The sequence below is a fragment of the Ictidomys tridecemlineatus genome, chromosome 3 (assembly GCF_052094955.1).
Source record: "Ictidomys tridecemlineatus isolate mIctTri1 chromosome 3, mIctTri1.hap1, whole genome shotgun sequence".
NCBI classification, from domain to species: domain Eukaryota; kingdom Metazoa; phylum Chordata; class Mammalia; order Rodentia; family Sciuridae; genus Ictidomys; species Ictidomys tridecemlineatus.
Window position 1 is genome coordinate 50,046,364 of NC_135479.1, and position 22,756 is coordinate 50,069,119.

Here is a 22,756-nt window from a genome sequence, read left to right on the forward strand (position 1 = left end):
TTTTTATGCCAGTAATAGGCAGTTTTTGTTACTGTAACTATGTAGTCTAATTTGAAGTAAGGTATTGTGATGTCTCCAGCATTCCTTTTTTTTGCCTTTTATTATTATTATTATAATTGCTTTTTGGGAGCTCTTTATTATATTTATATATATTATGTATATATATAATATATATATATTATTCCACATCCTGTCATATGTTACAAATATTTTCCTCTTAATTTTTTCACGATCTATAGTTTTTAAAAACACATTGCTGAATTACAATATATAACTTTTATTTAGTGTATTCTGGGCGAAAAAGTAAAATGAACTATAAAAGTAAGTTTAACTGAAGTCCATTAAAAGATATGGCTCATCACTTCAATGCAAATTTAACACGGGTTATGAAATACTACCTCAATTGTAACTGCATGAATTAAGGGACAAATAGTATCACATGCATTTGCGAGTTCAGCATATAAATTGTGCTATGGAAAGATCTGGAGGGACAGGAGGAACTTTGGTGATGAGCACACTGACATTTGTGTGCACGAAAGGCCTAAGGTTGGAAACCTTACAACTTTACATGCATCCTATGGAACCCTCACAATGATCCTGTGACCAACATCATCTCCATAATAACAAGATATATCTAGCCTTCACCATAAGCATATTTTACATATATGTCCCTGGCGTAGGTAGTGTTAACCTTATTGTATAGCAATAAGGTGACACACAGCCCATAAGAGGTGGGGCAAGGACTGGGGATGTCTGATTCTTTTCACTTCAGAAGTTACACTATAGCACATGCTAGGCAAGCACTCTGCCATTGAGCCACATCCGCAGCCCAGAACTACACCTTTTAAAAATGACTCTCTCCTTGTTTGTTTCTGTATCGCCAAGCCTAGGGCAAAGCAAATCGAAAGCAATGAATGGGGGTGGTGGAGTGGCGTAACAAAACTGCATTCAGGAGAAAGGGTAGAAAAGATTAAAAGCGGAGGGGCGAGTAAGATTACTTTAAAAGGGTGCCCACCCCAGCCCTAGGCCCATCTAGGACTGTAGGAAGACTCGACGTCTCGGTAGTCTCCGGGAGGAAGAAGCTGAAAGCTACCTCCTTCTGGAAGCTTATCTCACAGGGCGCTGCGCTGCCAGGGGGCCCAACCTGCCCGGCGCGCGACGCTAAGAGTCACTTTTGGCGAGAGGACACCAAGAGCCGGTAGGAGGCGGCCGGGCCGGCGTAGCGAGCGGGTCCGGCTGGGCGGAGACCCCGCCTCGGCGAGCACGCCGGAAGTGGCCACCGGTACCGCCCCCGAGAGGAAAGGGGCTGCGCGATGGCGGCCGCGCAGGGGGCCCTGGCCGAGCGGGAAGATGGGGTGGCCTGGAGGTGAGACCCCCACGGCGTCTGCAGAGCTGGGGCCCGGGCGCCTGCGGACCTCCTGAAGCAGGGGCGGAACCCTGACTTTTTAGAGGGGGAAGGTTCCGGGCCTCCGAAGGACGTGAGGCTCGCGGTGCGCTGGGCTGCGTTTTCTGCGCCCTTGGCCCAGGGCTGGGTCTCCCTGCGCCCCGCCCGCGGCCCCAATTCTGCCGCGACCGCCTCCTTCCTTGCTCCAGTCTGTTCCAGTTCTCTCTGTGCCGACTGCCAACGGCTTCTCTTGCAGGCCCAGAGTCATTCACAGGCCGAATTGACCCTGTTCCCTGCGCAATGCCGTGCCAGGAGCCTTTGTACATGGAACCAGGATGTGGTTGTTACATTCCAGGAATAACTGGGGATCCTGCTAGGGAGACCAGACTAAACCTCAGGAATAAACTTTGCGGTTCAGACATATTCTACTGTTGGATCTAAAGTATTCATACTGTTGGGAGTTTAGAGGCGAAGGGGTTTAGGTAGGCTAGTCTCGTTTTTCTAAAGTTCTGCATAATAGTAGCTTCAAAAGTTATTTTCTTTGGGAAGCTTCCCCAGATTGCTATCCTGCTGCCTCCATACCTATTAAGCTTTTAAGCTGTTCTTATTTAGCATATAATTCATAAGCGCTCACTACTTTTGTGTCCTGTGTGTGAACCTTCCTGTAGGCAGGAACTCTTGTCATTGTTAAACATTACCTAATGTATGCGTATGAATGTGAATTAAAAACAGATTGAAGTGATTAAAAGGAACTGAGCTAGGTCTGAAATAGCGGGAAGTATTTCCGTAATATGAAAAATAATGGCCTCTTGGGCTGGGGTTGTGGCTCAGTGGTAAAGTGCATGCCTAACACGGGTGAAGCACTGGGTTTGATCCTCAGCACCACATTAAAAAAAAAAATGAAATAAAAATAGTGTGTCCACCTACAACAAAATTTTTTTTAAAATGACCCCTGTGCCAGATTTATATATATATATATATATATATATATATATATATATATATATATATATATATATATTCTTGACTCATGCTGTTTTATTTGTTTTGTTTTGTTATTGTTGTTTGTAGTTGTAGATGGAGAGAATGCCTTTATTTTATTTGTTTATGTGGTGCTTAGGATCAAACCTAGTGCCTCATGCATGTTAAGCAAGCACTCTGCCACTGAGCTACAGCCCCCCAGCCTTGCTGTTTGTTTTTATTTAAATTAGAGACTAACATTTTTAAATCAGGAAACACACACATAATCTAAATTCCCAACTTTTCTTGAAAAATCAGAAGATGTTGCTGTCAGACCCGCTGAGAATCTGTAATTTCTGGTACAGCAGAGATGCTTAAGAAAGACACACGCGCACACACAGGCATTCAGTAGAAAATGAGCACCGCCTTTACTTTTTTCTCTCCTTCTTTTATACAGCATTGTTAATTAAAACAAGGGGAAAGAAAAAACATCCTTTTGGCAGCTTACTCCTTACAAGCATAGATAAACATTCTCAGGAAAACTTTGTTTATGGTCACAGTGCTCCGTATTTCTTATCAATTAGCTTGTGGTTAGTTATTCCCAGGCAAACTCTCTCTCTCTCTCTCTCTCTCTCTCTCTCTCTCTCTCTCTCTCTCTCTATATATATATATATATATATATATATATATATATATATATAAAATTTTACACTTGGCAGAACATTCTTTTCTCCTATCTTCTTAAGACAGCAACAAGGACACAGTTCAAAGAGTTCATACTTTCTCACAGAACTCCTTGTTTTGCTAAGCACAGCAAAACTTAACACTTTGTGTACGTGAGCACACATGTTCCCAATCAGGGCCCACATAATTTGCGTGGTACCTTGAGTTGAGTAGCAGCACTCTCCTTCAGACTCAATAAAATTTCCAGGTCTTTAGTTCCCTCTAATCTCCATTGTCTCCCTGGTCCTGAAGCAAAGTGTTGAGGGTTGTCATGGAGCATCTGGTCTGGCAGCTATTTGAATTTTTTATTTCAGATGTAATGGCGTAGAGTAAGAAGGGCATTGCATCCATCCCCTATGGACAAAGGTATAGAAGGGGAAAAAGCATAATTATGGGAAATTTAGGGGAGAATCCTGGAGCACAGATTTGCTCTTAGTTGTACAGAGAATTTAATGTAACTGGTGTTTTTATAAGAAACAGCCATGTGAAGAAACACACAGAATTTAAGGTAAAAATGGAAGTAGAAATTGTAGTGATACCTCTACAAAACAAGGACACCTCAGCTGTCATCAGAGGCTAGCAGACAGGTATGGGATAGATTATCTCTCAGAATGTAGCAACCCTCCCAATACTTTATTTTCAGACTTTTAGCTTCCAGACTGTGAGAGAATAGATTTCTGCTGGTTTAAACCACTAAATCCCTTGCCCTCTGTTACAGTTTCTCTTAGGAAACTATTACAACTCCACAAATCAAAAAGATGCTATTATTTCCTTTAGTAGATGGTAGAAAATTCATTCTAGGTTTTTCATCATTGGTATCAGTGACAACAGTGTTTTAGAAAAGTATTTCATCTGGCAGTATCATCAGCATCGACTAAAGCCAGAAAACATGTTGAGAGATTTTATAGCAGTCTACTCATGAGGTAAAAAGGTTCTCGACTAAGATGGGGTTGGAAAAAACCTATGGAGTAGTTTTCAAAGTTTGATATTCAGTTAGTTGGCACAGAGAAGGAAGAATCAAAGATAACTAGAGCTGTGCTTCTAACATTTTAACCTTTCTAAGAATCTCCTGGAAGACTGTTAAACATAGATTGCTGGGCTGCACTCCCCAAAGATTCTGACTCAGTGCTTGAGAATTTGCATTTTTACTAAGCTCCTGAGTGATGTTCCCCCATGAATGCAAGGATTTGTCTTGTTCACCAGTATAGCATAGTAGGTATCCTAGTTTATTCAGGCTGCTATAACAAAAGTACCCTAGGCTGTGTGGTTTATAAACATTTTCTTTGCCAGCAGATTAGATGTCAAGTGAGGGCCTGCTTCCTGGTTCATAATCTTTTTCACTGTGCCCTTACATTGCAGAAGGAGCTGGGGAGATATCTGTGCCTTTTATTTTCTTATAAGGACACTAATACCATTTATGAGGGCTGGGCCCTATGACCTGATAACCACTCAAAAATCTTTCTTCCTAAGACCATCTCATTTGAGATTAGGCTCCATATGAATTCAAGGGACAATATAAACATTCAGTCTAGGTTCATGATAAATATTTGTTAAATGAAAACTGACTGTTTAGATAGAAATGGATGGTAAGAGAGAGAAATAAGTCTAGAAGCAAATATGATCCAAGGTGATCGTTTTTATCGATTTGATTTACACTGTCAGTAAGACAGTGAGCTGAAGAGACATTGTAAATCTAGACTAAAATGTGAGTGAGAAATAGGAGTTTTAGACTTGGGATTCATTCTGTACAAAGGTGATAAGTGAAGCTAGAAGTTGTGGTCATTGAGATAGCAAATGTAAAAAGACCAGGGCCTGAGCCTTAGCAACAGACATAAGGGTAAAGCCAGTATGGAAGAAGTAGAGTGGTTGGAGTATCATGTACCATTTGAGTCAAGAGAGAAAAGAACTTCAGGGATTATTTAGTCAAAAGGAAGGGAAGAGAGAGCTGGGGCTGAGGCTTAGCAGTAGTGCTCTTGCCTGGCACGAGGGAGGCAATGGGTTTGATTCTTAGCACTACATATAAATAAATAGAAAATAAAGGTCTATCAGCAACTATATATAGGGGGGGAGGAGAGAAGAAGAGAGCGATAACCTATTATTCACTTATACAAGAGTTTGTTTTTTATTGAGTTCCCATTAAGTTCCAGAACTGTTCCCACACTATGAACAAATGTTGCAGCTTTATATATAAATCTGTACACTAATCCTTTGGATAAGTGATATTATTTCAGTTTCACTATTGATGAAATAATGGTTGAGCGAAATTAAGAAGCCAGGATTCTGATTTGGTTTTGCTTGCTTCCAAAACCTTGCTCTGTTCAGAACAGTTGCAATCATCATTATCACTGTTATGCTTAACACACCAGCCTCTCTGCTGATGATTCTAAAATCTTTGTCTCTATTTTAGATTTTCCACCTGAGTTCCTGACCCATTGATCCATCTGTTTCCTGAACATTTCTTCCTTGATACCCCAGAGGTACCTCAACATAATATCTAAAATGGAACTCATCACTTCTTTACTTCTTCTATTTCATCTCTACTCTTTGAATTCAGTTACCCAACTTTGTCAACTCAAGTTAGAAACTTAGGATGCTGTCTTTAATGCCTTGGATACTTTTTTGGGGGGCGGGGGAGGTACTGAGGAATGATCCTAGGGCCTTGAACATACCAGGCAAACTCTATGTCATTGAACTATACCCCCCAGAAGGCCCCCCAACCAACTTTTATTTATTGATTGATAGGGTCTTGCTAAGTTGCCCAAGTTGACTTGAACTTGGACTCCTCCTGCCTCAGCCCCCCAAGTATCTGGGAGTAGTGTGCCCACTACCAGCTCCTTGGATGCTTCTTAATGCTTCATGCCCTCCATCTAGGATATCATCAGTTTGCCTGGTTTTGCTTCTTTAATATATTGATTCAACCAACTTCTCAGTATGCTTACTAGCAGTAGATCATTAGGCCTTCACTTTCTCCCACATAGATTACTGTGGTAATTTCTTGACTGATATACCAGCTCTCACCTGTACCCACCAGTCCATTTTCCTGTGAGCTTCCCATTGCTTTCAGGGAAGAGTCCAAACTCCCCAGCCTGGTTTACAAGACCTTCCATAATTTGACAATTATTGTGCCAGCTGCTGCTTTTACTGTTTTGTACTCTGGACCTCAGTCATGAAGCACATCCATGAATGCGACATAGGCTGTCCTTTGCCCTAAATCCCCAAAAGGAAAAGCCCTTCCTTTTTCTTTCAGACTGGTTACTTCAAATTTCATTTCAGGCCTCAGTGGCAGGAAATTTCCTTACCTGTGCCACTGCCTCAAGGTTGTGCTGTTCTTATAAGGCCTCACAAACCCTATACTTACTACATACTTATTGAGCACTTAACCCCCTTAATTGACATTGTCTATAATTGCCATCACAAGCTTCTCAAGGACAGAACTTTAGCCATCTGGTAAAGTGCCTGGTTCATAATAAGGGCTCAATTAAAGAATAAATATTCGAGCCTAATGCAATGGCACATGCCTGTAATCCCAGTGGCTTGGGAGACTGAGGCAGGAGGATCAAAAGTTCAAAGCCAGCCTCAACAAAAGTGAGACACCAAGCAACTCAGTGAGACCCCGTCTCTAAATAAAAATAAAATAAAAAATAGGGCTGGGAATATGGCTTAGTGGTTGAGTGGCCCTAGGTTCAATGCCCAGTACCAAAAAAAATTTTAAAAAAAGGAGAAAGGAAATACAATAAAAAATGAAGATTCATCACAAAGATAGGGTGATGTGAGATGTTTTTATCACATGGTCTCACACTTTTTTTTTTTTTTGGTACCAGGGATTGAACCCAGGGCCCCTTAACCACTGAGCCAAGTCCCCAGCCCTTTATATTTTATTAAGAGACAGGGTCTTGCTGAGTTGCTGTATGCCTCGATAATCTGCTGAGGCTGGCTTTGAATTTGCGATCCTCCTGCTTCAGCCTCTTTTTCACACATTTTTGTAGTAAGAAGATTATCAACTGGGATCAAGAGTTACATAAGAAAGAGAAGAGATTTAGAAAGAGAAGAGAATGTATGAGTCCCACTTTCACACTGTATTGAATAGTTATTGAGCAAGAACATCCATTTCAGGAATTTTTATTTTTTAATTTTTTTTAGTTGTAGTTAGAAACAATACTTTTATTTTATTTATTTTTATGCGTACTGAGGATTGAACCCATTACCTTACACATGCTATGTGAGCACTCTACCACTGAGCTACAACCCCAGCCCCATTTCAGGAATTTAAGATGCTGTGGAATGTGGCTGTGAATGAATCACAAAACAATGCTGGGCACTAGGTCTGCACTTGGTGGAAATTTGTGCAAGGAAGACATGCTTGAGAAGGAGGCAGAGCTGGTCTCACTAGGTAAGGGTTTATCCTTAACATAGAATCCACACACTCTGATTTCTGAGTTTTGGTTTAAAAATAAAACATAAGAAGTTTTGGGTTTGTTTTTTGTTTTTATTTGTAGGGGTTTTGTTTGTTTGTTTGTTTGTTTGTTTGTTTGTTTTGAGCACAGGGGCACTTGACCACTGAGCCACATCTCAGCCCTATTTTGTATTTTATTTAGAGACAGGGTCTGCCTGAGTTGCTTAGTGCCTCACTTTTGCTGAGGCTGGCTTTGAACTCTCGATCCTCCTGCCTCAGCCGCCTGAGCTGCTGGGATTACAGGCAGGTGCCACTACGCCCAGCTAACGTGAGAAGTTTTGAAGGAGATCAGTTGAATTGGAGATTCCCAATTTCTTTGACTCTCAGAGACAAAATGTTTTCTCTTGTTATTCAACGATGTCTATTTGTGGAGATGGAAATTGACAGCTCCTGGACTCTGCTAAAGTTTGTACTATCTGTGTATCAGAAGCCAAAAGGTGACCAAAACTAAACTCATCTGCAAACATTCAAAACTACTTTCAACTGCCTTGAATCCTCCTCTTTCTCATCTGACCTCTGTCTTCACTAAATACCACATCCTACCCACTGCCTAAGTCAGAAAGCTGATTCATTCTTTTTTTAAAAAATTTTAATATTTATTTATTTATTTAGTTTTCAGCGGACACAACATCTTTGTATGTGGTGCTGAGGATCGAACCCGGGCCGCACGCATGCCAGGCGAGTGTGCTACCGCTTGAGCCACATCCCCAGCCCCTGATTCATACTTGACTCTGCTTTCCCCATAATGCAGTTATGTTCTGTTGATTCTAGGCTCTTCTGTAGTAGACAGTGCTAACCCTATTTGTAGCATGTTCACAATGTCTTATTATTCATTTACACATATATAACCCCCTCTCACTGCAAGTTTCTAGAAACAGGGACCATATCTTATATTTATCTTTGTATTCCCAATTCTCTATACAATGTTTGGAACATGGGAGTTGCTCAGGTAATGTTTAACAGGCAAACAAATCAATGAATGATGTGAAACATAGAAGCTTTTCCTCAGAAACCCCTAGTCAACTGAGTTGAATTATACAGAAGGACTCGCCTCTGATCAGGCGTGTTTCAGATGTGATTGCCTTCTACTGTGGACATCCTCCGAGGGGAAGATTTCTTAAATTACTTCTGATTCCTTTCATCTGTAGAATTAAGAGAAAAATTTGAGTGTGTGGCCATTCGTCTCTGCAGAGCCATGTGGAACATGGAGTAGGTAGTTTGTCAAAACTGCCCAGGGCAAAGGTTGATTGTAATGAGTCGAATAAAGAAGTCCTTTTTGGACTATTCCCAAATAATTTTTCTCCCTTTTGTAGTACTCTTATAACTTTTCTTATATCATCTTCTCCTTGTTCTAACTCTCAAATGAAATAAAACCATAGGTCTGTTATCAATCAGGATTCAGTGAAGAGACAAAAACTATGCAAGTAACTTAAACAAGAAATGTTTAATATAAATAATTTTTAGGGCTGGGGTTATAGCTCAGTGGTAGAATGCCTGCCTCACATGCGTGAAGTACTGGGTTTGATCCTCAGTACCACATTAAAAAAAATAAAGATATTGTGTCCATCTACAACTAAAAAAACAAAAAAGAATTTTTTAACTAGTAAAGTTAACACCAGGTGTAGTGATGCATGCCTGTAATCCCAGCAATTTAGGAGGATGAGGCGGGAGGATCAAAAGTGCAAGGCCAGTCTTGGCAATTTAGTGAGTTCATGAGCAACTTGAAAAATAAAAAGGGCTGGGGGTGTAACTCAGTGATAGAGTGCCCTTGGGTTCAGTCCCCAGTACCAAAAATTAATTAGTTAATTAATTTAAAAGACAGTTAACTACTAAAAGAGGAGTCTAAGAAAATAAAGAGTGCAGAAAGCAGCCTTATCTCTAGGACCAAAGGAGAATAAAAAGAACCAAGAGCTTAGAAGAGGACTCCCCCACCCTAAAGTTGAGATTCAGACTTTTATTTGGAGGATGTGGGCACCAATCAGTAGAACATGTAGCTTGCTGATGAAGAAACTTGGAGGAGATGTCTATGGGCATGGCCTATCAAATGGGGGAGAAATTCACTGAAAAAGTTAGGTAGGCCACAGTAGTCCATAGGTAAGTTCTGTTGGATGGTAGAAAAACTCACTGGAGGGCATAGGCAATACAAAGCTGGCACACAGGAAGGCATCAAACCTCCCATATATTGATTTGGTGGCTTCACCAAAACCAAAACAGCTTACTGGTACTAGGAAAAGTAAATCCTTTATCTTTATATGGCCTTACAGTACTCCCCCAGTGCCCTCTATAATAAAACCAAATGGCAAAAGAGAAATGTTTACAAGGTCTGCCTCAAATATCACAAGTAAGGCAATGAAAACAAAAAGAACGCTTATAATATGGTCCTATTTTTATATTAGTAAAAAATACGCCCAGAAATAAGTTTAGAAGAATAAATACCAATATGACAAAACATTAGTGGTATTTCTCTTTGGGTGGAGGATAATGGGATTATGGGGAGTATTCTCCTTTACTTTGTTATTTTTTCTTATAATTGTAAAATTTTTATGATCAACAAAAACACTGGGTTGGGCAGTGGCTCAAACCTGTAATCTCAGCCATTCAGGAGGCTGAAGTAGGAGGATATGGAGTTCAAGTCCAGACTGAGAAATTTAGAAAGATTCTGTCTGAAAATTAAAAAAAAAAAACAAACATAAAACGTGCTGGGTATTGACTTAGAGGTAGAGTGCTTGCCTAGTGTGCACAAAGCCCTGGGTTCAGTCCCCAATAAAACACACACACACACAGTTATGGAAAAACATTAAGATTTTGGAGTCATTTCTACTTTAGACTGTATCTATTGATTCCATTATGAAAGATAGACTGGGAATTGAACCCAAGGACCCTCTATCACTGAGCTACATTCCTAGCCCTTTATATTTTTATTTGAAAGAAGGTCTTGCAAAGTGGCCTGGGCTGGCCCTGAACTTGAGTTCTTCTCCCTCAATCTCCTGAGTAGCTGGGATTATGTGTGTGCACATCAGGCTTGTATTTAAATAATGATCTATGTCTATAATTTCTTTAAGATAATGGAGAATTCTCTGCTGAATACTTCCTATTAATTCCTTTGGTATTCCTCATAGATGTATGCTTCTGATCTGCTGGTTACTCACATTCCTTTCTTTTTAAAAAAATATTTATTTTTTAGCTTTAGGTGGACACAATATCTTTATTTTTATGTGGTGCTGAGGATTGAACCCAGTGCCTTGAGCGCGCTACCACTTGAGCCACATCCCCAGCCCACATATTCCTTTCTTAAAATGAAAAATAAAACAAAGAACTGTTTTTAAATATTTATCCCACAGGTTTATCTTACTATTATTCAACTATGAATGAGAGGCTCTCTATTAAAAAAATAATATGAGGGCTGGGGTTGTGGCTCAGAGGTAGACCTCTTGCCCAGCACATGTGAGGCACTGGGTTCGGTCCTCAGCACCACATAAGAAAATAAACAAAATAAAGTTATCATGTCTGTCTACAACTAAAAAATATTTTTAAAAAAACTACTGTGAGAAGAGGCAGAGGAAATTGAGCTAGGGCATGTCAAAGCCTACATGTGGATTTGCTGCCACAAGACTCTCTCATCTAATCTAGAGGTATGTCTCCCTCCAGATTTTAGTTTCCAAGAAATCAATATGACATAATAAGAAGCCCTCTAGATCACATTTTTGTAATAAAACTTGACAGCCACTCTATCTGCTTCTTTACCTCTGACAGTGTTCCTTAGCTATAGAACATGATTAAAGTTACTGCCAGAAATGGTATCTTCTTGAGCATTCTGACCCATGACGCTCTGATAGGGCAAAGTAGATCTCCATGGAGACAATCCCTATATTCTCTGTGATCTTCCCCTCACCCAGTATCTATAGATCTCCATTTATAGCTCACTCAGTGTGCCTTTGGGATATGGTACTTTGGGAAACACTTGTGTACAGCCCTTTTATTGAAGGCAGAATTTATCTCAGTTGTTGTTTTAATTATTTTCAGTGGGTTTTGAGAAAGGCCTTTACCATCTTTTAAATAATCATCTGTTTCTGATATATACTGAATTCCACACAGTATATATCAAAAAAGGTACTATAAGTTATGAGAAAATTATGACAAAACCAATTCTTTGCAGTTATTGATTTTATTGTCCTTTTAAGGAAATCCAGGCTGAATATGGAGATTTGTGATAGGGGCACATTGCTTAATGATAATTCTTGGGCTTAAAGGGTAAAGATTAATAGTAATAGTAGTGGGCTAGGGTTGAAGCTTAGTGGTGGAAAACTTGCCCAGAATATGCAAAGCCCTAGGTTTGGGGCTGGGAATGTAGTTCAGTGGTAGTGCATTTGTCTTGGGTGCATAATGCCCTTGGTTTCCCCAGTACCATCACCCAAAAAAAGCCCTGTGTTCAATGTACTGCAAATAATAATGATAGTAATTGTAGCAGCAATAACAACAGCTGGCACTTATATAGTTTTCTATATGTCAAGTATTATTCTAAATGTTTTATATGTACAGGTTAAGTATCCCTATGCAAAATGCTTAGGACACTTCTGTGTTTATGACTTGGGGATTTTTTAGATTTGGAATATCTGCATGTACACAATGAGATAGGTTAGGGATGGGGACCAAGTCTAAACACCAAATTCACTTATATTTCATACACAGTTTTACAAAAGTATAAGATAATTTTATGCAGTATTTCCTGTGTACCTATGTTTTGATTTCAGCCTATTGTATGAGGTCAGGTGTGGTATTTTCCACTTGTAGTATCCTGTCAGGCTTCAAAAAGTTTTGGATTTTATAGCACTTCAGATTCTGTATTTTCAGATTAGGGATACTTAACCAGTTATTACATACACTTAGTTCTCTTAACAACTCTGTGAGGTAAGTACTAGTATTCTATTTTATGGATAAAGAAACTGAGACACTGAGAGGTCCAGTGAATTTCCTGGGGTCACAGTCAGCCAGTGGTGGATCCAGCAGTCTAACCAAAGCAACTTGCCCTACAGTCCATACTCTTAATCATTGCCATGTTGCTTCTAATTCATTTTAAGATTAAGGATTAGAGAGTTCAAATCAGCAGGATCAAACTGAAGTGACTCTCCAAGAAGCTTAGAACTATATTTTGTGACTGGGTGAGATCAGGATTTGATAATATAGACACTCAAAAGCAATAAGTTAATCGGTCACCAAATTGCAGGAGGATATAAAATTGTCATCCAAAAGGAAGCAATTCTATCACAATGCCAGAAAGAAAAATGCCAGGTCTAAGAAAAGGAGACTCAATTTCTATTGAAATGATAACCATGTTTTCATTTTGAGGCATTGTTTCATATTGTCATGATATAGTGGGATGAATGGGTAGTATTCCATTTATTAATGTATTGCCTCTCAACTTCAAATCCACCTGTCTTTGCTTTGCTTGTGTTACTTGGTATGAACCTTATAAACATTTCTCCTTTGCCAGATGACCCAAGATATAGTCAATAGAGAATACTGAAGTCAATACCTACAGGAAGAGAAAAGAACCTCTCCCTGGTACCAGTGTGCTTTAAAAATATATATATATATATATATTTTATATATATTTTATAAATATATATTTTTATATATATTTTATAAATATATATTGGTATGCTGCCAAGAGATTAACTTTTAAGACTCCTGCTGGCAATTACTCTAATGGGATACTGTAAGCCAGTTGTGGTCTAGCTATACCATCCAGTGAGTTCCTCCTCATTCTACAGACCACTTCCTGTGGACCAGTTCTAGACTGCCAGCCTCCTGCCATGTATTTTTTCTACCACCCTTCAGGCCACCCCCTAAGACCAGCTCCCAATATACCCTGGCAAATCTCCACCAACAGGGTTTGTGTTTCTGTGACAGAGTCTTTCAAATAAGGTATGACTCAGCTCTGGTGGGAGAAAGCATTGTCTTTTAAATTCTTTTATTTCTGTCACTTACACTTTCCACGACAGATAAGGATGATTTTTTTATAAGAATATAGAATGATATGCTTATCATTTCAGATTCTGAGACCAGAAATAAGGTGAAACAGTGGAAATCAAGATGGAAATATTGGAAGAAAAAGATTCAGTAAGAGCTTCACCAGAAAGACTTCAAAGGCTCATCTCCCAGGAATGTGAGTTAGTCAATACCCGTGATCCTGAGGACTAGATATTGAGGCACTGGATAAACCCCTTGGAAGATGCAGTGAGACATCTCCCATCCCAAGAGAGAGTTATCAAGGAAGTGAATCTCATCCCAAAAAAATACAAGGCAGGAGACCAAGGCCATGGATGTCATGGAGAAAAAATACTTTCTGCAGGATAAAGATCCCATAGATATGAGGTCTGTGTCCAAACCTTCAAACAGAAATCAAGACTGACTGAACATCAGGAAGTTCATAACATAAACAAGACCTATGAATGTAAGGAATGTGGAAAAATCTTTAACCAGGGCTCAAACATGATCATACATCAGAGAATTCACATGGGGAAGAAACCATATGTATGTAATGAATGTGGAAAAGACTTTAATCAGAGTTCAAATCTTACCATACATCAGAGAATCCATACCAGAAAGAAACCATACATATGTCATGAATGTGGAAAAGACTTCAACCAGAGCTCTAATCTGGTTAGACATAATAGAATTCACAGTGGCAAAAATAGCTATGAATGTAAAGAGTGTGGAAAGGCCTTTAAGGGAAATTCAAACCTTCTCCTACACCTGAGAATCCATAATGGAGGGAAACCCTATATGTGCAGTGAATGTGGGAAAACCTTCAATCAAAGCTCAGATCTTATTCTACATCACAGAATTCACACTGGTGAGAAACCCTATGAGTGTTACCACTGTGGACAAACATTCAGTCAGAGTTCACACCTAGTTACACATCAGAGAATTCATACTGGAGAGAAACCCTTCAAGTGTAATGAATGTGAAAAAGCCTTCAGGCAGCGTTCTCGCCTTACTGAACACCAGAGACTCCACAGTGGAGAAAAACCCTATGCATGTCAAGAATGTGGGAAATCTTTCACTGGACGCAGAGCTTTTCTTAAACATCAGAGACTACATACTGGAAAGAAACTTGAATGTGAAAAAGCTTCCACTTCTGACTTGGACCTTAGCAAACATAAGGAAGAAAAACCTTATGAATGTACTGAATGTGGAAAAACTTTCCGGGCAAGTTCAGATCTAATTCGGCATTGGATAATTCATACAGGAGAGAAGCCCTATGAATGCAGTGAATGTGGGAAAGGCTTTAGCCAGAGGTTACACCTGGTTACACACCAAAAAATTCATACAGGAGAGAAACCCTATGAATGCTGTGAATGTGGGAAAGCCTTCAGATAGCGGTCCCTCCTTACTCAACATCAGAGAGTCCACAATGGTGAGAAGCCCTATGAATGTAAAGAATGTGGAAAAGCCTTCATTTGGCTCACAGCCTTTCTAAAACATAAGAGACTTCATACTGGAGACAAACTTGAAGAATGTGAAAAAGTCTTCAGCAAGGATGAGGAACTTAGGGAAGTGCAGAGAATTCACCAAGAGGAAAACACTTCACAGTGTAATCAGGGTAGTAGAACTTACAAAGGTAGCTCCAACCTTGTCAGATATCAGGAAACTCATACATATAGGAGAGAAACCATATGAATGTAGAGAATGTGGGAAAACTTTCAATCAGAGCTCAGATCTGATGAGACGTCATAGAGTTCATAGTGGAGAAAAACCTTATGTATGCAATAAATGTGGAAAATCCTTTAGGGGCAGCTCAGATCTTATTAAACACCATTGTATTCACACTGGAGAGAAGCCCTACAAGTGCCCTGAATGTGGGAAAGCCTTCAGTCAGAATTCACACCTTATTAGTCATCAGAGAATTCACACTGGGGAGAAACCTTTTAAATGTAGCCACTGTGGGAAGGCCTTCAGTGGACGTGCAGCTTTTCTGAAACATCAGAAACTTCATACTGGAAAGAAATTTGGGGACTATGAGAGTCTTCAAATAGGACTTATTCTAACAGGTAGGAGAAACCTAATGAATGTAGACAAAGTTTAGTTGGGGACTACATCTTAGCAAACATAAGGAAGAAAAACCTTATGAATGTACTGAATGTGGGAAAACTATAGAGAATTTTTTTTAATTATTGGGAAAAAATTCTGAAAGCAGAAAACAATTAAAAATCCTATTGAGTAAAAAACATACAAGTGTAATCAAGTGGAAAAGCTAAAAGTTCTTGAGCATAATAGCCTTTTTCTGGGCTGGGGTTGTGGCTCAGCAGTAGAGTACTCGCCTCACAGGTGTGAGACCCTGGGTTCGATCTTCAGCACCACATAAAAACAGCAAGTGAAATAAAGGTGTTGTGTCCAACTACAACTAAAAAATAATTTTTTAAATAGCCTTTTTCTGCCTCCATGATGACACTGGAGTATGGTCCTAAGGGTATAACTATCCAAGAATGTGTTAGGGGATTTCCTAACATTAAAATCATTAGAAATTACTGTGGCAGCAACCCCAAAACTAAATTCTTTGTGGAAAGAGTTGTTTCAATCTAACCTAGTTCAGAGATGATATAAATCTGTTTTAAGTACTTTATAGAGTAATTAAATCTTTCTTTGGGATCTTTATGTATGTATTTTATATGTATCCCCCTTCTTTCTTACAAAAATATGCTCATGCATATGTCATAATGCTAATTAGGGTAATCCACTGATTTATATGAAACAAAAAGATAATAGAAATGACTGGAAAGCTGAAGGTATAGCTCAGTAGTAGAGCTCTTGCCTACTTGCCTCCAATTTTGTCATATCAGGAAACTCATATAGGAGAGAAACCATATGAATGTAGAGAATGTGGGAAAACTTTCAATCAGAGCTCAGGTCCTGGGTCCAATCCCCAGCACTCTCCCCCATCCAAAACACATACACACACAATAGCTGAAGGTAGGACACCAGAGCTAAGCCCATGTTCCCAAGAAAAAGACTGTAGACTTATGAGTAGTGTCAGAAAATCAAAAAGAGCAAAGAGTCAGGAGAAGAGCATGTACTGAGAATAGAACCAGACAGGGTCAGAAGATTTAGATGACTTTTTGAAAGATCAGATGATAAAGAGAAAAGTTTTTTCTTTAGCCAGAACAGTTTATTTGAGATTTGGAGAGTCTAAATAGAACTCTAGAAAAAAGCCAGTCAAATTAGGCAATTGAAATTGGCAATTATATCGTGCTTAATTGTATAGGCCCTGACTGTGCAATCAGACTCAATCATCAAATATTTCTTATACTCTGACCTGCTGGTAAAGTGTATATTAGTTTACATAAGTCATCAGATAAGAAAACTGCCAAGTGGGACAATGAAGACAAGGAGCAACAAAACCTCATACCTTTCCATAATAGAGGTATTTATGAGATGCAAGGAGGGAGTCTGTGGTTCTCAGTTGGGATTATTCTGCCCTCTTCCTAGGGGACAGTTTAGTAATGCATGGGGACACTTTGGTTTTCACAACTGGGAAGACAAACTACTGGCCTCTAGTGACTAGGGGCAGGTTTGCTAATATCTTAGCACACAGCCCCCACACACAAAGAATTATCTGGCCCCAAGTGTCCACAGTGGCATAGTTGAGAAATCCAAGAATATTTAGGATGCCAGCTCCTGGAGCCATTTAAACAAGTATTGCAGTGTGAAGTGGGCATAGCCATGTATCATCTCAAGGGGTATCCAGAGTCTGCTAGAAGCCTGTAGAATGATGAATCTTCAAGAGGGTCAATCTGGTGTAGTGAAGGGAACAGACTAAACTCCAGGAGGACCAAAACTGAGAGAAAATTAGTCTAATAATCTGAGGAATGGGTACAATTGAAATGTGGGACCTCATGTAAAATAAATATTTCATAGGAAATAAAATTATCAGTTTTAGGGAAGAATGTGTGTGTGTTCATTAAAGGAAATGAATGTCCAATAATCGCCAGTTCAGTCCACATTTCTCATCTTTGTGGGGGAGTATTGAGGATTGAACCCAGGGGTGCTTTACCGCTGAGACACATCCCCACCCCTTTTTATCCAGGGTCTTGTTAATTGCTGATGCTGGCCTCAAAATTGTGATCCATCTTCCTCAATCTTCTGAGTTGCTGGGATTATAAGCATGAGTCACCATACCTAGCCTTTTTTTTTTTTTTTCTTTTTTTTTTTTAAATATTTATTTATTTATTTAGTTCTCGGCGGACACAACATCTTTGTTGGTATGTGGCGCTGAGGATTGAACCCGGGCCACACGCATGCCAGGCGAGCGCGCTACCGCTTGAGCCACATCCCCAGCCCATACCTAGCCTTTTTTGACCTTTGGTTTGTCTGGGGACAATTTAGTATTCACAACTGGGAGGACAGACTACTGGCTAGACCTCTATATCATACTTCCTAACATGTCTTCCTGCTTCCAACCCCTCTCTCAGGGCAGCCTAAACTATCTTCTTTTAAGACAAATCTGACAGTGACACCCTCTTTCTAAGCTTCTTCATTGGTTTCCCACTAATTTCAGCCCTGAAGTCAAAAGTTCTTAAATTGACACATGTATTCTGATCTGGCCCCATTCATCCACCTATTCTAGACATATTAAGCTTCTACTAGGTGTCTACTGAGGGCTACAAAGAGTGAACAGAAATATACAACAGTTTCTTGTCCTGATGGAGGTTTTAAGAATCAAGGGGAAGGCTGGGGCTGGGGCTCAGTGGTAGAGTGTTTGCCTAGCACGTGTGAGGCACTGGGTTTGATCCTCAGCACCACATTTAAATAAATAAAATAAAGGTATTGTGTCCATCTACACTAAAAATATTTTTTTAAAAAAGAATGGAGGGGAGATTAATGAGAATAATAAATAAAATTACAACTGTGATAACTGCCAGAAAGGAGGGGCATATGATACCAGAATGCGAAGTTTGACATAGTTGGGAAGGCCTTTCTGCAAAGTGCTTACCTTTCCTTTATAAACCAAACATTTACTCCTCAATCTTCTGCAGGCCTAGGCACTGCCTTCTAGTCTTGTGGCCTTTCTACAAACATCCCCATCAGGATGGCTACTGGCTTCCTAGCTCTGTTATTTTTTAGAACCTCCCATGTGTCAGTTACAGTGATAAGCACTTAACACCAACTTTATCTTGTATTTCAGTCTTATTTGGTGGGTACTAGTGTTGTTCCTGCTTTATAAATAGGAATCTAAGATCCCAAGAAAGCAAATTAACCCCAAGACCCACAACTAGGAGGGAAGAAAGGAATTCAGATTTCCTCATGTACAGGACTCACAGACTCTGGTCACCTTCCCTGATAAACTGCCAGGTGGTGTTAAGTGTTTCCACTGTGCTTCTACAGGCCACAGCCAACTTAGCACATCAACTATAATCTACCTGTCGCCACTAGACCAGGCCCTTCCTGGACTCGGAAGTGGCATTTCCCACATAAGGTCATGCCTCCAGGTGGGATCCAAACCCTCAGTTGGACAGACGTTGCTCACATGGTCCAGAAGTGTGTCTCCCTTCCCCCCGGTTTGTCTAGGAATAGAGGAGTACTCAGTGTTAGTCCAGGGGAATCCCCCGGAAACAATGGCCATGATCGCTGAGGTAGCTATTTACCCTGCCCGGTCTGGTCTGGTCCCTGGAACCCCTCTTTCCCCAACTCGCGCTGCCCTGCCCTGCATCCTCTCAGCGTGCTCCCCTCTCCCGGCACTGCAGCCAATAGCTCTGCCTAGCCTGGCTCCCAGACAACTGGTATTTCTGCACCCGGTGACTGCGTGGGATACACTCGGGTCGGGGACTGTCCCCAGGGAGCTGGACTAATAGTCAATGCAAAAGGGGATCTTCATGAAAACCGAGTGCAGGAGAGGGAAGGAGGTCAGGGCTTTCTGGGTAAGGATCTTCTTCAGAGACTCGGAAGTTTTCCATGGGGACTATTTGACCTTCACAAAATGAACTTCCTCAGAGTTGGAAGAATATTATGGTGTGGGTTTTTTTTTTTCTTTTTCTTTCTTTCTTTCTTTTTTTTTTTTTTTTAAGCAGACATTACAAATAATTCTCTCTGGGATACACAACTGTCTCTGTTCTGTTTTGAAATAACTTGTCAATAAAGAGGTTTGGGCTAGGGGTGTTGCTCAGTGGTAGACCCTGGCCTAGCATTCAAAAAATATCCCCCTCACCACCCATTTACTAGAGATACCTCTAGGAAATAAAATGAGACAGATTGATATCTTGCTGGCTCCTTCCAGCCTTTTTAGCATTACCTTTTGGACATGGGATTCTTCTACTCTCTCATCCCCACCAAAGTTCTCCCCTCTTACAGGCTGAAAGTCCATGATCAGGCTGCCAGCATGGTTAGGTTCTGATGAGATATGAGAGCTCTTCTGTCAGCTTTCCCTGCGCATACGTAGCAGAAAGACCCAAAGCTCTTTGGTGCCTCTCCTTATAAGGCACTAATCCCACCATGGCCATGCCCTCATGTAACAGCTGCGCCCTTGTGATTCATCTAAACTAATTATTTTCCAAAGACAGAGTCAAATGATCAAATACTATCACATTTTGGGTTGGAGCTTCAAGATTATTAATGTGGAAGGGACAGAGTCCAAACCATAGCATTCCCCCATATTGTTTCATTTCTATTTTAAAAGACTTTGGGCTTTTGAATTAATTTTAGGTTCACAGCAAAACTGAGAGGAAGTTAGAAATTTTTTTTATAACCCTGGTCCTACACATGCATAGCCTCACCCAACATAATATCCCCCACCTAAGTGGTGTACTTGTTGCAAGTGATGAATTTACAAGGGTACATCACAATCCCCCAAAGTCCATGGTTTGCTTTGGGTTAGATTCTTGGTATTGAACATTCTGTGGCTTTGAACAAATGTATAATGGTACATATCCACCATTATAGCATCAATATAGTATTTTCACTTCCCCCAAAATCCTGTCTCCAGCCAGGTGCAGTGACTTAATCCCAGCAGCTCAGGAGGCTGAGGCAAGAGGATCTTGAGTTCAAAGCCAGCCTCAGCAAAATCCAGGCACTAAGCAACTCGGTAAGACACTGTCTCTAAATAAAATACAAAATAGGGCGGGGGATGTGATTCAGTGGTTGAGTGCCCCTGAGTTCGATCCCCAGTACCCCCCCACCTCCAAAATCTGGTTCTGCACCTTTTTTTCCCTTGGGCTACTGGGGATTGAACCCATGGCACATTATCTCTGAGATATATTCCCAGCCCTTTTTGAGACAGGATCTCTAAGTTGTCCAGGCTGGCCTCCAACTTGTGATTCTTCTGCCTCAGCCTCCTGAGCATGTGCCACCATACCTAGCTAAAGATATAATACAGTAATAACTAGGGATAATTAAATGTTTTTGGTTTTGGGGTTTTGGGGTTCTGGGGATTGAACCCAGAGGCATTTTATCACTTAGCTCTATCCCCAATCCTTTTTTGTTTCATTTATTTATTTTTTAAATTTTGAGACAGTCTTGCTAAATTGCTAAGTTAGTATTGAACTTGTGATCCTCCTGCTTCAGCCTCTCCAGTTCCTAGAATTACAGGCATGTGTCACTGCCCCTGGCAAATTAAAGATATTTGAACAGTAACTAATATGATGAAAGTGATGTACAACTAATTCCAGTTTAAATAAGAGCAGGATTATCTTGATAATCTTCAAGATTATTAATCAAGTAACAAGATTTCAAGTATTATTCATTGAGTTCTGTGAGCCAGATGTTATCGTAAGAACTTTATACATATTAACTTATCCTCACAAAATCTCTTCAGTGCTTTTTACTGATAAGGAAACTGAGGCAAAATAAGACCAGGTAACAAAGTCACGCAGCATGAATTTGGTGGGACACTATTCAGTGCAGTAGGGAAATTATTTAAGAATAATTTAAGGTTAGAAGCTTGAGGCAGGGCATTGGCAGAGATAAGAATATTAGAAAAGTGGGCTGGGGGTGTAGCTCAGTGGTAGTGCTGGCCTAGCATGTGTGAGGCACTGGGTTCAATTCTCAGCACCACAAATAAATAAATAAATGAATCTAAGTTCTATCAACAAATAAAAAATTTTTTAAAAAAGGATATTAGAAAAATGTGACAGTTTTGAAATTGTTCATTTAGAAATATTCTGCTTCCAAGAGAAAACATTCACAATTTCACTTAGTGATGAAATGTTAATTTTGTTATCTGATTCACTAACTGGACCTTATGCTCCAATTACCTGGTTTCAGGAATAGGGTCTCTACTTTCCATGTCCAGAAATGTTATTATGAGTGTACCTATCCAAAATTGTTCAGGCCACGAAAATAGCCTTCATACTTCATCAAGATCATAACAAAAAGCTGGGTACACATGCACCATAGTACTAGTTAGGAGGCTGAGGCAGCAGGAAGGTTTGAGCTCAGGAGTTCAAGGCCAGTCTGAGCAACATAGGCTCTCAAAAAAAGGAGTTGGCAGGAAAGGATCTAGCTTAGTGGTAGAGCCCTTGCCTAGCATGCACAAGACCCTGCATTCAAACTCCACGAATACCACCAAAACAAAACAACAACAAAAATTATGTAAAAGGTGAAAAAACTGACAAGGGGGTTACAAATTAAATGAGCTGTCAAAATAGTCTCTCTAGGAAAATCTATAGATGAAGCTAAATTCTAATTAGAACACCAGAAAACCCCAGGGGCAAGAGGCCTTGTAAATGTAGTGGATGTGGGAAAGCCTTTACGGGGAGCTCCCAACTTATTCAGCATCAAAGAATTCACAGTGGGAAGAAATTTTATGAATGCAATGAAAAGCCCTGTGAATGTAATGAGTGGGGAAACACTTATAAAAATAGCTATCATTTTTTGAAGATCCAGCCTTCAGATGGAGCCCAGACATCAGAAAAGTCATACTTAAGAGAAAGTTTATGAATGTAATGAGTATGGGAAACCTTTCAGTCAGAGCTCAGGTCTAACATCATCAGAGTAACCACATAGCATTGACCATAACCATATGAAGATAGTAATGATGAAGATGTTTGAATATTTTTTTTGTTTTTATTATAATTATTTTGGTACCAGAGATTGAACTCAGGAGCACTTGATCACTGAGCCACATCCCCAACCCTTTTTTGTATTTTATTTAGAAACAGGGTCTCACTGAGTTGCTTAACTCTTCGCTTTTTGCTGAGGCTGGCTTTGAACTCATGATCCTCCTGTCTCAGCCTCCCAGATGT

The 22,756-nt window shown here is 40.0% G+C and overlaps 1 protein-coding gene across 1 annotated transcript; it reads left to right on the top strand.

Moving 5' to 3' along the window:
* Positions 1-974: 974 nt before the first annotated feature.
* Znf594 (zinc finger protein 594) lies at positions 975-17,467 on the top strand. Its single transcript, XM_013363813.4, is given in 3 exon segments — positions 975-1,366; positions 13,574-15,182; positions 15,184-17,467. Coding segments are annotated over 2 exon segments (1,596 nt in total). The 5' UTR covers positions 975-1,366; positions 13,574-14,012; the 3' UTR covers positions 15,610-17,467.
* Positions 17,468-22,756: the final 5,289 nt, after the last annotated feature.